This window comes from Simochromis diagramma, unplaced genomic scaffold, assembly GCF_900408965.1.
Source record: "Simochromis diagramma unplaced genomic scaffold, fSimDia1.1 OVJJ01000501.1, whole genome shotgun sequence".
Classification (NCBI taxonomy): Eukaryota; Metazoa; Chordata; class Actinopteri; order Cichliformes; family Cichlidae; genus Simochromis; species Simochromis diagramma.
In genome coordinates, this window is record NW_024387320.1 from 6,106,480 (window position 1) to 6,122,794 (window position 16,315).

The 16,315-nt window shown below is 41.0% G+C and overlaps 1 protein-coding gene across 1 annotated transcript; it reads right to left on the reverse strand.

Moving 5' to 3' along the window:
* Window positions 1-242: 242 nt before the first annotated feature.
* shox (short stature homeobox) lies at window positions 243-16,053 on the reverse strand. The gene is given in 7 exon segments (XM_040005722.1): window positions 243-5,456; window positions 5,823-5,964; window positions 5,967-6,044; window positions 7,984-8,072; window positions 8,259-8,316; window positions 11,587-11,795; window positions 13,461-16,053. Coding segments are annotated over 7 exon segments (951 nt in total). The 5' UTR covers window positions 13,708-16,053; the 3' UTR covers window positions 243-5,328.
* Window positions 16,054-16,315: the final 262 nt, after the last annotated feature.

Here is a 16,315-nt window from a genome sequence, read left to right on the forward strand (position 1 = left end):
ACATCCACATCCGTGTCTTTCATTTAACATCGCCACAAGAAGAATCAATTATCAAATAAATTATGAGGCTTGTTAGAAAACAGATACATTGCTCAGATATTTTGACTTGTCACCGTGAAAAAAGTGTTACTAATGCATCCCAGCTTACCATCACAACCTGACATGCAAAATAACAAGACTCTAAAAATGAAGCAGTCAAATTGAATTGATTCTAATGTGGCTGTTGTTAAAAGGCCATTTTCTTATGTCTTTTTCATACTTAATGTTGCTGACCCAAAGGTCAGTAACAAAATACTGTGGCTGAAAAAAAAAATCCTTAAACAATCCTTAAACAAACTATTATATTATCCATGTGTGCATGTTTGATTGTGATTAAACTGAGAATAAACTTTGTTTTGGATGCCCCTGGACTTTGTCTTTAATTTAATATTGTTTCAAACTTGTAAGTGGATCCTCCTGGCAGCAAGAGAGTGAAACCAGGAGAGAACATGTGGTCAAAAATACTTGAAGCCCACTGGATGGAGCTAAACATCATGAAAGTCACTCTTATCTAGCTACAACCAACCAGATGATTAAATCCCAAACCAAACCATCTAAACGCAGCCACTCTATAGAGATCCTGGTGTCTGCGTGTATTTGTAAGCGAATATGGTTGCTACACTGACAGTAATAGAGTATGACGGGTATTAATAAAAGGCAGCTAAAGAATGTGAACAATTTGGGATTAATCTTCAAATAATCCCAAATTCTAATTATTCTAATTCTATCTTATTTTTTGTTTTCATGCAAAGTTTTAGGAAAAAGTGTTTGTAGATGGCGCGGATAAGTTTAGTAATCACCTCTAATTGACGCTGCAATAGGACAGAAAATAATGTGTTTTTATTAGATAACTTGCTTGGATTGCAACGACAAAAGCCAAATGCTTGAAGTGAAAGTAAACGGCTAATGAACATAACATAAACAGCTGAACGGAATTTGAACTTAATGCCTCTTTTTTTTCCACCCAGAATTTATATTCTTGACAGTTTCCACTTTCACTTAAAAAGAAAAAAAAGAAAGACCAAGTGTTGACCCAGACTTAAAATGTTGGTTTTAATATAGTTTCGCACCGCTGATGACTCCAGATACATTTATGAGCATTAGCCAACAAAGCAAAGCAAAGTCTAGCCCAAACAAACTGGGATGAAAGGCGCCCTTTGATCCCTGGCCGACCGTAGTGACTTCAGCACTTCAGCTCGATTGTTTTCAGCTGAGGTTTCTCTGGGTGGCTTCACTTCAAGCTACAGCTGAAACTGCAGGAACAGGATTTACTCGGGATTTAAGAACCACAAAGTTGGTTCACACACACAAGAAAAAAAAACTCCAAACTAAACCATACAAGCCTTTTATTTTCAGAGTTGTTGCAAGCAGCCCCTCAAGTTATTGTGATATAGCATGACAAAAGCTCTAACTTCATGTCTTTGAGCTAAATATATACTGTCTTCTCAGGCCCATAAGCTCTGTCATTTCACACCATTACCGGTGCCCCGCGCAGCTTTATGTTGAGGCTACGACTGATCATAGTTGTGTGTGACATTTCAAAGAGGATTATGAGAATGAAATGTGATTAAAAAAAAAAAACTATTTTCACGTGACCCCTGAGCACTTGACCTCTGATGGGCTAGCGCGGCGTAGCACTGAGCCTCAGACTTCTGGGACAAGCTGCGAAGCTCATTCTTCCCGAACCAGACGTGACGAGAAGAGGACGACGAAAGGAGCGTATGGGGGAGAAAAAAAAATTTGATGATCTGTACTTTTTGGAAATCACAACAGTTACTTGAAGAAGCACTCGTTTATAGCAGAATTTGAGATCACTATAGGGAATCCAAGTACATTTCAACAGAGGATTAAAACGTCGGGACAATAAGGAGCGAGCCCTCATTCTGCAGCCTGTAAGAACCAAGGAAACGTTCATTAGCAATAAAACCAGATGTACATTTAATATCAAGCACAGGAGCCCACTAAATACCCCCCTCCCACACACACACACACACACACACTCTCCTCTATTAAGATATTATTGTGTATTTGTTACTTGTGGCCAACATAAATAGCTTTATGTGCTTGAACATGTTGACAAAGCAGCCATGGCTCATTGGTGGTTGATGGATGGCTGTGTGTGCCTTGCTAATTATTAGTACACATAAAAGGATGCTGTTATTTCCAGACCTAGCCTCAGCCAGAGGGGTCACTGGGTAAATATGGAGCCATCAGTCTGCGACCATATCACTCAATCTTGATGTATGAGCAAAGAGGTACAAATTAAACGCCCGGCGACCTTCTAGGGGGTACCGCATTCAACAGGACGCCATTTGGGATAATTCCTGTATGGGGTTCAAACAATAAGCCACTATAGCACATGGTATAATTACTTTGTATACACACATCTGGAATTAGGCTCCCAGAGGAAGCTAATACACTGAGAAAAAACAAGCCGCTGACCATTTTAAAGTGCAAAATGTAGTATGGGTGGGTAAGACAAGTGGAGGGACTGACTTGAAATGCTGACGAACGTGCAGAAATTCTCGATCCTCTCAAGTGATGTGCTCAAAGCACAAACCAAAGCTCTTCTCTGAGCACACGGGTCAGAGGACATCACTTGTCAGATGTACAGTAACCCTCGCATCTCTTTGCTCGCCTGCTATTTTCCCTCCACGCTTGCAGGCTTCCCACTCCAGTTACAGCCATCTTGCTTCTATTTGACGACTGTACTGCCCCCCACTTTCCATACCAATCTTATCCGTGTCATTTCGACAAACACTGCGAGAGAGATGTGCCGCGCAAGAGGCTCCAGAAAAAAAAAAAGGGCTGCATCTGGATTTTATAGCAGCTCAATTTTCTCTGCTGGTGTGTGGCACAGATTGGATGTGAAGAGCTGGACCGGCTAACACGGAGTCTGCGTGAATGTCAACTGTAGACCGATATTAATATTGATCCGCAGATTGAGACTGCTGTTGAGGATCAGCCGCAACATGATGTGAGGCACGAAGAGAGCATGACGCAAATACCCCGAACACTGGGAGAGGGGATTAGTCGTGGGCTGCTGTTATTATCTTGGAAACGTGGTTACCACTGTGTATCCAAGTAATTTCCGAGGACTGCAGTGCTGTTCGTTTGTCGAGGGTATAAGGAAAATTACACTTACACTCCCCAGGAGGATTAGTTCATGTGCAAAACCCCAGGCTTTTCGTGCAGTTTAACAAGTTTGAACAGTATCTTTTTAAAGTCGTGTACAAATATTTATAACTTTATTGATAGTTTACTTGTACAAGATGTACATTCATATTTTGTGACTCAAAAGGGTAAAAAAACAAACTGTACGATGATTCATGTTTAGGCATGCTTGCATATGAAATGGTAATCATTTTAATGGGTACAACAAATTCCATGGATTGTTAAATTCAACCGTCCCTGAAATGTTTGTAAACTCGGACACGCTACATTTTTTTTTTTTTTTTTTTTTTTAGGCAAACAACTTACTACAGCCACACCCCCCACGCCACCCCCCAATTCAAAATGAAACACTTAATAAAAACATACAAAAATAAATGCAAAGCCATGTAAAAATGTACACTTGTAGTTCAACTATTTAATCTTTCATAAACTTTCAGACAAAATAATAAATAAAACACCCATATGCTTAATTTAAAATGGAGACATTAATAAACATTTCTAAATGGAGGTCTGGTAAGACAGAAAATGTTGTTTGGAGACTGATCGAGGTCACGCGGACCTGAAGCGGATCCATATATTTAGCACGGGTCTGACAGCAGTGTTTAAAAGGTGGTCAAAATAAACGATATTTCATCCCAATGTTTTTTCTGGAACAATTTGTAACATACACGTTGAATTTATTTGGAAATTAAGGATGAAAAAGACAAAAAAAATCACATACAACATGCAAAATTAAACTAATCGTATCATAAACAACTGCTCGGTTTGGGTTAGGGTGCTGATTTGCTGATAAAACACTTTTTCCTAAAAATGCAAAGAGCAAAAAGGATTTCTTCGACCGTTGGTGGAGTACTTAAGAGAGCTTATTTTCATGTACCTTAATTTCTGCTGAATCCAAAAATGTGCTCATGTCTTTCCTCATAAAAGCTGTGCCTGATGTATAGAAAATTGTCTGAATACATAGGAGGTTATGTAGGGATATGGCACCTGGTCTTTAAGGGGGTTTTCTCGAACTAAACAAAATATACACTGCTGTAGAAAAACTGGTGGGTTTGGCAAATAAACTGAACACTCCAACAGTGCATGAAAAAAATAAAAGTAAAATAAAGTCATTGGGTCTCTTTATCATTGAGGACTAACTGCTAGCTGTTTTTACTTCTTTTTTTCTTTTTTTGCTATTTACAGTATTGCACTTAAACTGCACACCATTGCATTTCAGTTTGACTGATGCTTTCTTCATATTTTTTCAGAATTACAAAAGAAGAAAAGAGGAAAAAAGAAAATCCCATTTATACCCTTTATCTAAGATAATTGTTCTTTTTGCTGATCGCGTGACGATATCAAACCCAGCTCCCCGCTTTAATTAATAAAGTAGTATCTGCTTGTAGTGCCATTTGTAAACACCCACGTGCGAGACCTGAAGTGCAAAGGCGATCTTCACTTCTTTACCCAAAAATACAACACAACAAACAGAAAGGAAAGAAAATAATAAAGACAGAGCGAGAGAGATAGAGCACACTTTGAGGGAGAAATGCAAACCAAAAGTCTCGCCAGCACATGCCCGACAACACAGAGCAACGTCTCTCCAGTCTGCGACTAACAACAACAAAAAGAGGGAGAAAAAAAACAAACGGATTTGTTGCTTTTGTTAGAGCATAAGTCCATCAGAAGAAGGGTATCAGGCTCTAATGGAGGCCTTTGACTTTGAAGGTGTCGGGGGGAGCATGTTGGATGGCAGTGTTTAAAACAGCTGTCGAGTGTTAATGTCAGGTGCGGATGGAAACCAGTCCCAGTAACGGTCCTCCATTAGAGCTCATGCACTTGGCAGCAGCAGGGAACACAGTGGTTGGAGACAAATATGGCCTTTTTTTGTTCTTTAAATGTTTTCTTCTTTCGTTTCTCTAGTGAGGAGCGGGGCACGAGGGGAGGGAGGGGGGATTGGGGAGGCGGGTGAAGGTGAGAGCCATTCCAATACCTCGGTGGGGTGATGTTTGGGTCTGTTTCCCCCCCCACACACACACACAAGTTTAACCCTTTGCATTGTCAACATGGCGTCAGCCAGCGTCAGCGAGGCTCTGCTTTTGGCCCTGCTGCTGCCTGCCAGTTTGCTTTGTTCTAACATCTTCTGGTCTGACGGGCCCCGGGCCTGGCCCTCAGACAGACATCCACATGTGTTTGTACGGTCCTTGGGATGTGATCTGTGCCTGGAGTGGACTGAGCCACTGGCCCCGCAGAAGTCCTGCCTGTTGGGCGAAAAGTAAAAGGTGATTTCATTGGTATTTAATTACCGTTCTCTACAAGTGGTTTGTTTTGGCAGCTGGTTTTGTGACAATTTTCTCGCTCCCCTCCTCCTTTTCTTTTCTTTTTTTATTTTCTTCCTCCACTGTTCTCCCCCTTTCTCTCTCACACCCACTCTCTCTCTCCCCCTCTCTGTTATGTGTTCCTCTCTTTCATTCTCACTCAGTGTTTTTGTTTATTTTAGTTTTAGCTGTGAGTGTCACGGCCCTTTCACAGGCTCAGTCTTGTGTGAGAGGCGATTATGGGCATCAGGCGAGCGGAGGGGCAGCCCGGTGGGGTCAGAGTCCCAGAGCCTCGGTGTGTTTTCTTGCCTTGAGTCGCAGGTCGGCGATGCTCGAGTTCTTGCTGTTGCTTTTGGCGGCTGCTGCCACCGCCGCCGCCGCCGAGGCCGAGTCGGCCAGAGATGCGATTGGTAGTCCGAAAGGAGGGGGCGGGAACATCAGGTAGGGCGCGTGAGCGGCCAGGTGAGGGTGCAGGTGAGGGTGGGAGTGGGCGGAGTGGGTGACCCCTTCCAACTGGAGCTGTGCTTGGACCTGCAGAACAGTGAAAATGTAAAGTCAGAATGAGCCCCTCAGGACAAGTGTGTGTGTGTGTGTGTGTGTGTGTGTGTGTGTGTGTGTGTGTGTGTGTGTGTGTGTGTGTGTGTGTGCAGAGAGGATTTAGGTTTCACAGTCTGACACTATTAAATTCCCCCTCAAATGTTACCCCCTCAAAGCTGTTGCTTACAGTGTGTTTTCTATGAAAATAGTTAAGGGCTGCACTCTGCGCTTTAGCCCTTTCTTCATGTCAGCTATTCTAAATGTTAATGAATCATACATTGCTCTCAGACACCACATCCAATTTAATCGCCTAGAATCAAAGTCTTTCTAGGACCCAGAACAGATTTGTTTAATTCAGACTGAGGACTCTGTTATACCCTTGGAAATACGCAGTCTTGTTATCCTGATTATGTATTCAATTGCATAAATAAACTATTTTGCACTGAAAAGATATTCACATATTTGGAGTTATAAATATTTATCCAGACATATTCCTGAGTCAAGGGGAGAAAAAAAAAGAAAAAGAAACCATAAGGAGCATAGGATATCAGTTTTCACATTCTTGGCAATTATTTTATAAGAAGTAGGTGAAAATTAAGCATCCGCTTACTTCAGAGGGAGAGAGCTGAGCCTGTTGCCATGTCTCATGTGTTTCAAACACCACAGGAAGAAGTGGGAAAACTCAAGTATTTCTAGCTTTCTTCTCCAACCAAAATAGCACGATAGAAAGTCAAAGTTTTAACTTGACTAAATATTATTTTTAGTTGTATTTTAGTATAAAAATGCAAAAAGGGAGATTTAAATCAAAGTTGTTAAACGAAAGGGAAAATTAATTTGGACCCGCGAGTTTGTAGTTTCTAAGCGCTGCAGTGGCATCCGAACAAAACCTTCTGCAAAACAACAAATTTTTCCACGTATCGCGTTCGCCGAAAGAATCGGGGAACAAACTGCAGCCGTGACTGATAATTTCCAATTGTATAGTGCAAACGCGATTGGTTACACAATGCAGAAGGACCGCTGGAAAAACAAATCACAGTTATGAAACTTGATTTTGTGGGTTATGGCAGAAATTAATCTGTCTCTGAAAATGGAACAGGTGACGCGGGTTCAGAGTGATTGTGTGCTTTCGGCCCGGCACACACACAAACTTTGCATTGCTTTAAAAGACACAAGTCTTTACTTTTTTGTTGACAAGAGGTCACGACCTTACCCATCCACCAGCCGCTAGCCATCTCCTCGTTTCCCATGCATATGCAGCGTTGTAATATCTGAGTCCATGCATGCCTAGTGCCTGTTTCAACCTCGTGCAACGTGCCTCTCTCTCAGTATGCAGGCCTCAATCCTCCACCCCTGCCAGTGCAGCTCAACGCCAATATCCATCAGAGCCCACTTCATTCCCCGCTTTCATCATCTCTTTTATGTGCTCACGCCCGCCGCACTGTTGGCTTAATTAGGCCGTTGCTTTTAGCCAGGGTCAAGCAGACAACACAGCAACCGGGACGTAGAAGCAGACAGCAGCAGATCAAATGTCTGCCCACCTTTCCTCTCCCTGTACGGTCCAACCTTCTCCCCACAGCCAGAAGGTGAAAGGTGCACTGAGGTCTGAACACCCCCACCCTTTCACTCCCCTCTCCACGTTTGCACTCTTTCATCACTTCAGTCTAATAGCTGCACATGGCTTATATACATGCATGTGGAAGCACAATTATAGAAGGCCCACTCTGACACCAATTCCACCGCATATCCAAGCGCAAAACAGTCCAGTCTCAACTTTTACATTTATTTGACGGGTTTTTTTTTAGAGACGACGCATTACTTGTCACCACTGGATTATTTATTTTCCTTTTTTACATTTAAGCTTATTTTGGTTTCTGGATTATTTTTAGATTTTTCAAGCTTTGTCAATTACCGCAAATATGAAAACATGGCCTACCTGTTGGAAGGGCATCCGGAGGGCGCCCATATTGACATAGGGTGCTACTCTGCATGCGTCAAGGGGACTGCCGCTGCCCAGAATAACACCTGGAGAGAAGGGAAAGATGTCTGTCAGACAGCCAGACAGTTGTTGTTATGTGAGATGAGGAGGTCACAACTTTTTTTTTCACATGCAGTCATAAAAATGGTGAAACTGTGTCAAAATGTAATCAGTAATAAATTCACTAATAATAATATTAAGAGGCCAAAATAAAGGGAGCAAATTGCATTCACCTTTGTGCATCTGGTTTTCTTGTTTTCGACACTTTGCTCTCCTGTTCTGAAACCAAACCTGCAATCGAAAGAGAAAAGAACTGATTAGAATAGATGCAAACAGTTTCTGTCCTATTTGTTGTCATATTTAAATAGTGAAATTAGATTGTCATAAATGGACAAATTTATTTATTTTTTTGGAACCAGGCAAATAAAAACAGGGGAAATCCAACACAGGCAAGCAAATAAAACCTAAGTCACGTGTGTTCACAAATAAAAACGAATTGTAATAATTTTCAAAGAGGAAAAAAATATTAGACTGTAAATGAGACTAAACTAATTTATAGATTAAAAAACATACTTTTAAAACTGAGCTAAATGGACTGGTTCTTATATAGCACTTTTCTACTCAAAGCGCTTTACACAACTGCTTCATTCATACAAGCACTTTTTTCTTTGCTCTGTCTATCTAACATGCACACAGAGCAACATGGGGTTAATATCTTGCCCAAGGATATTTGGCAGATGGGGATCGAACCACCAATCTTCCGATGACCTGCTCTATCTCCTAAGCTACAGCCACTTAAAGTCACTGTAACTTAAACAAAGTTATAGTAGGGTTGTAAGAAAAAGTGTAGCAATTTTACAAGGATACTGTGATCCTTCAAATAAATAAATAAATGTCATTAACTACCTTCCAATTTGCTGACTGCCTTTGAAGCTGCAGGCTGCGGGCCTATTGTTAATCACCATCAACTTAATTTGCCTCGTTGAATAACATTATCTCCCCTCCCCTTCGACCCCCGCGATGATTATCGTTTACAGATGCGAAAATTAGCGACCGGTGGCGGACCACAAAGGGCGCCGACTGATGATGTTGCTGACGACTCGGGGTGCCGTGACGCCGTTTTTAAGCTGCGGGGGAGCGACGTGCAACATCGTGTCGATGGGACTGCAATAACAGGGGAAGTCGATAAAGCGTCCATTAGGGACCGAGGCGAGAGAGCAGGAGATAACAACGAGGCGAAAATTACGAGGAAAACAAATGATCGCTCTCAGCTTCACAAAATATCATCCAAATATAGTTTTTACAATAAAACCACAGCAGTGAGATTTTCCTGTCAATGCATTATCAATGTCTATAAATCCTGTCCACGTAGAGTACATAATTATTATTATTATTATTGTTATTATTATTATCATTATTATTATTATTATCATCATCATCGTGGTGTAGGCCTGAAGCTAAACACTGCACATTGTCGTTATTGTTTGCGATTGTTTACGCCGTGAGTTATTAGCTCTACAGCGGTAAATGATGGTAGGAAAGGTGTTTATGAAAATCCCAGGTGATTTTGCATAGACGCACAGTAATCCCTCAGATAAATCAAGGCTAATATTAGACGGGCCCGAGATCAATTCCAATTACGTGCCAGTATGTTAAGCAAAGTGAACTACACTGGTTCAGACAGTTATTTCTTCATTAAGGGCCACTCAATGATGCGCTTCACAAATACCCTAATCTCATTTCCTTTTTGATTTTTTATTAGAGACAGTGAATAATGACATTTAATTTAGCAGCGCGCCAGAAACCCAAAGATATTAGTCCTAACCGAATTACTGCCTGCTCCTCACCAAGCTCTCATAACTTTCAATTAGATTCATTGACAGCTGCTCGGAGCGCAGGTTCACAGCCTGTAACAGCCCTGCTGCAATTCGCTCTCACTAAATCTGGAGAAAACATGTGCCAGTGCGCACCCCCCCAAAAGAGAGCCTGAAAATGCTTTATTTTTTTTTCCCTTCATCTTTTTTTCCCCCAAAAGAGAACATCGGTAGGTTCCGAGTGTCTATTTGATAACACAAAACACACACACACGCAGACTCGGTCTTTATCAGTCATATTTCCTCCATAAATAATTTTAATGCACGCACTTTATTAGCGATAATCGCAGTGTACTGCTGTCAACTAAGTCCGCTCAGGAAAAAAAGGTAGTCGGTGGCTTATAAAGCTCTATGATGCGGCTTATTCATCCGATTAGATATAGCTGAACAGCAGCAGAGTTGGCCCAGAATTGAATTATTTCTAATCTGTTTTTATGGGGACACTACATCAAGCCAATGGCAGATATTACAAAGAAAATGAGGAGCGATACGAGTTGACATAAGAGCGCGTCCCCTGAAGCAGCCATTCAGGCTCTTCATTCATTTTAATCACTGGCTGGATTTCTTTCTTCTTTTTTTCTACCCGCAAGGATGCTCGGATCGGAGGCACAAGGCTCCACAGGCCTACCGCTGCAAGTTCAGCTGGCTCTGAGGCTATCCATCCTGGACGGTTTACAACTGATTTACTGCTACTGTACGTGAATCTTTCATTAAACACACACTTTTAAAAAATAGTTATTTGTCATACTTGTTAAGAGGGCCCGGTGAACCCTCTACATTTGATATTTTCCTAAATAAATATTTTTTTTAAATAGTCAAATCTGCGGCAATTGTGCAGTCATGTTTCTAACATTTATAAATGTCGCAGTGAAACCGTCTCCCTGTAGGAATATTAGGACACCACAGAGAAAGCTAGACGGGGCTTTACAAACCTCCCCATAGGAATATTACAGCAATATTTCAGACGTGGAGCTTTTTCACTAACAAGCTGGATCATTTATTTGTCAAGTGGTCAACTTGTCACTAAACTAATGAGCTCCTAGCTTTTTATTCTTCTGTTTTTTTATTTATTTATTTACTTGTATGTTTCAGGACACACGATGCGACCTGTTTATGTTCCAAAAGAAACCAGAATTTTTTTTAAAAAGTCGTTTTTTCACGTGGCTCACACGCAGTCTTTCGTATTTCGAGTCATTTCAAAGGATTTTAAACGTGCTCAGTGTGCGAGCAAACACAACAGAAAAGGTTTATTTAGGCTCCAAAATGACTGCACAGTTTTATAATATATTTTCACGTTTTTATAGCAATATGCGTGTTTTATAGCAAAATTATTTCACGATGGATCCACATGGTCCGGTTTCCCTTCTAAAAAGCTAAAAATATATTTTCTTATATTTTCGGTTAATTACAGTGGGGTTTCCTTATAGAACAAATTAAGGGCTGGCTAGATCACTAACATATTTCCCACAAAGCAGTGATGCCACTTAACAAATCACCCACACACACACGCGAGCTTACAAGTGTTGCTTAACAACAGCAGAAATATTTTCACACTACAGCCGTCAGACAGACAGACAGCAAAGCTTCTTGGCCGCTCCTCACACAGCAGCAGCAACAGCACGATTTCCGCTCTGCATCACAGACACGAGAGTGAAGAAAGTGAGTAACCTATGTGGGAAATCCTCACCTGCACTCTGGCCTCGGACAGTCCCAGCCTCTGGCTCAGCTCCTCTCTCATGAAGGCGTCCGGGTAATGCGTCTCGTCGAAGAGCCGCTCCAGCTCGTTGAGCTGCTCCAGGGTGAAGTTAGTGCGACTCCTCCGCTGCTTCAGTTTGCCCTGTGCATCTTCATCCTCGGACTTCACGTCCTCCTTTTTCTCCTTACACTCATATATCCCTGTTAAACGGCCCACGGGTGGTGGGGAAAGGAAACAATTATTATTATTGTTTTTTAAAGGAGAAGATGCGTTTAAAATTCACACATGCACATATTCCAAGCTCAAAACACACATATCACAAGTGCGCATTAAGGGTTCCCCCCCCCATATAGTCAACACTGGGCCCTGACAGGGGGCCTTAGGCCTGGCACTTTGACAGCAACACACACACACACACACACACACACACACACACACACACACACACACACACACACACACACACATTACACAGCTTAGTTCTTCAATAGAGAGGCCCATGGCTGCATTTCCAGCCTCCATAAGTCAGCGTGTAATGTCAGTGCCGTAATGGAAGTAAATCAGTCAATATGGAAGCCTAATAAGGGTATAAGCGATTTAAAGAGCAGAGAAATAAGTCCCGGCTAAACGGAGAAGATTTAGGCCTAATTACTCACCTCCATAAAACAGACCTTGGTTATTTTAGGATATCCATAAAAATCATCAGCCAACAGATTTTTTTATTTAATCACACCATTACGCTGCGTGGCTGACAGTACACTATAGCCTAATAAAAATAGAACAGCCTATATAAGCAGCTATTAAGTGTTATCAGCGTTAATTTTAGCAACACAGCTGACAACTGCTGCAATTAATGGCCTTTTCTGTCTCATTTTACTGTTTGTACTTTGCTGACGCCGAACTGCTTTTTTTCTCTCAAATGAAAGTCATTTTAACTTAAATAAAATCCGATCAGTTTATGTTAAAAAAGACTGATTTAATGTAAGTTATAGGGCTGATTATTGCGCCATAGTGCTGACTCCATTTTTTTTAAAACTCTTCTTACAGGATAAATATAGAAACAAATCCACTAAATCATAGTTTTCTGCCCACTGCACATTTGTGACTGCTGAGTGAAAGGAGGCCTGTGCTCCTGCTGTATGCTACTTCACAGACTGGAAATGAATAAAGTGATTTTTAAAAGGTAGATCTATTTATGTTTTCAGCTTACACACGATTTTGCAACTGAAAAAATAAAAAGATTTAGTGCTACTCTAGAGTGTGCAGTCTAAGGGAGCGTGGCAATCGGCAGTCCTGCAGGCTATGGGTTTATACACTGCATCATAATTACATTATATTTAAGCTTTTAAACAACGCCTGCTAGAATGTACAAGAATACATAATTTACTAATAAAGGCAAAAGAAAATACACTGCAGTGCTGACTTAAAGTAGGTTGTTGCCGGATAGTTTAATACCGGCATAAAATGATGACATATAGTCCAAATAAGGCTAAAATCATTATTAAACATTAGACATTTAATACGATTATATTCTACAGAACAAATCTTGCTGTATTTTTTCTTTCCTTTCGTTTGCAAACTATCATTAAACAGTTAAAGCGATGGTCTGGCGAAGGGCCCGCCTCCTGCTTTGTAAAATTATCATTGCAATAACAGATTAATGCGTTAACTTTGGGGAACTACATTGACTAAACGCGGTTACGTAAATTCAACTCTTTTTTATGCGCGTAGATTTTGTAAAATTATAATAATTAAAACAACAACAAGAAAAATGCATCGCTCCGGACACACCAGACAGCCGAACTTGAGACATTTTCCCCTACATCACGCGGGAGCATTTCTCACAATTAAAGTGAAAACCTTACCCTCTGTCGCCCTCGTAACATTAAAGTCCTTCAGTTTCTCCTTCTCCAGCTCGACGTGGTCCTTGAACAGATGCACCGGGCAGTGGTTGCTCTCCGTAATGTCCTGCAGGTTTGTCTCCGGGCTGCCCAGCTCCCTCGCCCTTGTCAAGCCGCTCTCCAAAACTTCCCTGTACGTGATACTCTCTTTGCTGCTCTCCTTGGTTTTCTGATCGAACGATTTCGACACGAATGCCGTAAGTTCTTCCATGGTCAGCTCTGTCGCTCAGTAGTGCTCCTGCTCAGGGAAATCCACCGTGAATTCTCAGCATATACCGTCTCTATATACCAGTGTACAGCTCACGGATACGCTCTTTTAGGAGGCTGGCAGCAGCGATAGATAGAAGGGGTGGAGAGGAGGTGAGATCACTCCTGCTGTTGTGACTGTGTATTTGAGAGCACACTATTTATACACGGCCACCTCAGCCCAGCGCCCCCACCCCTTCTTCCCTCGGATCTCTGTGTCTCGAGCAATTACAGGCCGGCTCGACTTTGCAGAATTCAACTTTCAGCAGCTTTTTTTTCCTTCTTCTTCTTCTTCTTCTTCTTCCACAAATCAATGATGGAACTGATGGAGGCGGTTAATTGAATTACGGGGTCATTAAAATGCCTATGGTGGCTCACTCCTGTGAGGAGGCTGTATATGGCTGTTGTGTCTAATTAATTCGGCGAAAATTTAATTAACGCGATTAGGAGATAGAAATGCGGGGTTTGTGGAATTTCGCTTTGATTTCCTTTGTCATTTGTTGACAAATGTGTTTGAACCTTTATGTGCGCATGAGTCACCAATAGCTTCTGGTTTATATGCTTTCTGGACTTGTCTGAACTGGAATTAGCACACAAGATTCCTGAGAGCAAAAGGCACGGAGGCAACGATCAGCATTATAAAGTTGCGAGTGAACTGAAAATATGAGGACTTGCTTCACAATGAACGGGTACTAACGCTGAGCCAGTGAAAATTACAATAGATATTAATAATGCCTAAGTAATGTCTGAAAAAAATAAGTGACCCCCTCCTCCAAACATTTATTTTCCTCAAAAACAAGTGCAGCCAAAATTTATTTGATTGGAGTTCTGAAGTTATTTTCCACTGCCTACTGCAGATAAGTGCATGTCATATAAATGCATACAGCAAAACAGCGGAAAGTAGCCGCATATAAAAGCAACAGATGCATAATTATCGGATAATGGTGTAATTAATATTTTGGTGCTCTAAATTCGGGTCTCTTTTGAGTATTCAACTGGAATCCTTCGCGGTTTCCGTTTACAAATAGGGAATAGAAATCAACAGATATCAGCAGTGAAAAAATGTGCCCTCTTTTTCATGGGAATAAGTGAGCCCATAATGGCTTAACGTTATCTAAGTCGTTCATCAGTCCAGCACACAAACACAAAAAGGCCGAGAGAAGAGTGCGATCCCCTGGGTCTGCCGCCCTGAGCGGCCCGCCACTGTGAAAGTCTCATATCTCAGCCCTCTAATGACTCGGTTTGATGTCTCTCCATTTATCAGTAAGCCCGCTTCACATCACTGCGGCTGACGCACAAGTCGCGGTCTCTCCCATGTTCCATGAACTGCGCCTTTTGTTGTTAATAGACCTAAATCCTCTTTAAGACGCAAATCTGCGCTCCCAGTCGTGTGCCTCGATATCATCCCACAATAAAGCGGGGTTTACAAAAGACGCACGTGTCTGTAACGAAATAAAACACCAATGGGGTTTTATAAAACGGAATTAAAGGCGATATTGAACTTCTACGCACAACTCCTGCGCTCCATCTAACTTTGAGGTTTTTTTTAAATACACTTTTTATTTTTATTTCTTTATTTTGTCCTTTAAAGTATATTTATGTTGGATTTGAGATTGGATGTACATGCAAAAACTAAAAAAAAGTCAGACACAATAAACCAGTTTTTAGAAATATAGTATTTTGCTACCACAGATGATTTTTGAAAAAGTATTGTTGGATGGTGTAGTCACACCTAAACCTATGCAACATTCTCTCAGTGAGACAAAAAAAAACGCCAAAACATTTTCCCAGAATGATAAAGGAAAACATATTGCCAGAGGGCCTATAGGCAGCGCCTGTTTAATATGAATGACGAGCACGGCGCCCAATTAAAATAAGACAACTTATAGCAGCGTGTTCTCGTGTATCTGCTTAATGTTTTACCACGTTTTTATGCCACTTCATTGTTTCTGCTGAATAAACAATAACCGAAGCAAAGGCACATTTCTCAGCTCCACTTTCTCTAAATATTTATTGCACAGAAATGTTTCTGCATGTAATCTGACAGACATGAGCCATGTGTCGGCCAATCAGCAGCAGCCTGGAGGAATATCAGAAGAAATCCAGGAGGGATGCTCTTTACGCACCAACGCTGGTGTCGCTACAGTTTAGTGGCCAAAAAAAAACCTCTTAAAGGGGCCTCAATCATAACTACACTTGCCGTTCATTCCCCACGATTCAAACACCCCCTCCTTTCCTGCTTCACGGAGGAAAACACGTATTTTATTTTATTTTTTAACTATCCAATAACTTAATTATTATCGGTTCAGGAATCGTTATTTTAGCGGAGACAAATAACAGCTACTAAGCTACTATGTGGCAGAGTATAAGATAAAAAATTATTATTATTATTATTATTATTATTATTATTATTATTATTATTATTACACAGTAATTTAATTATTTATTTTATTTAATTAATTTAAAATTTGTACTTTTTTGTATTTCTTTTTTCTAAAGCATACATGTATAAGAATAACGTTTTATTTTATTTGATGTTATTAATGCCACTTTGTATATACATTTGCATTTAC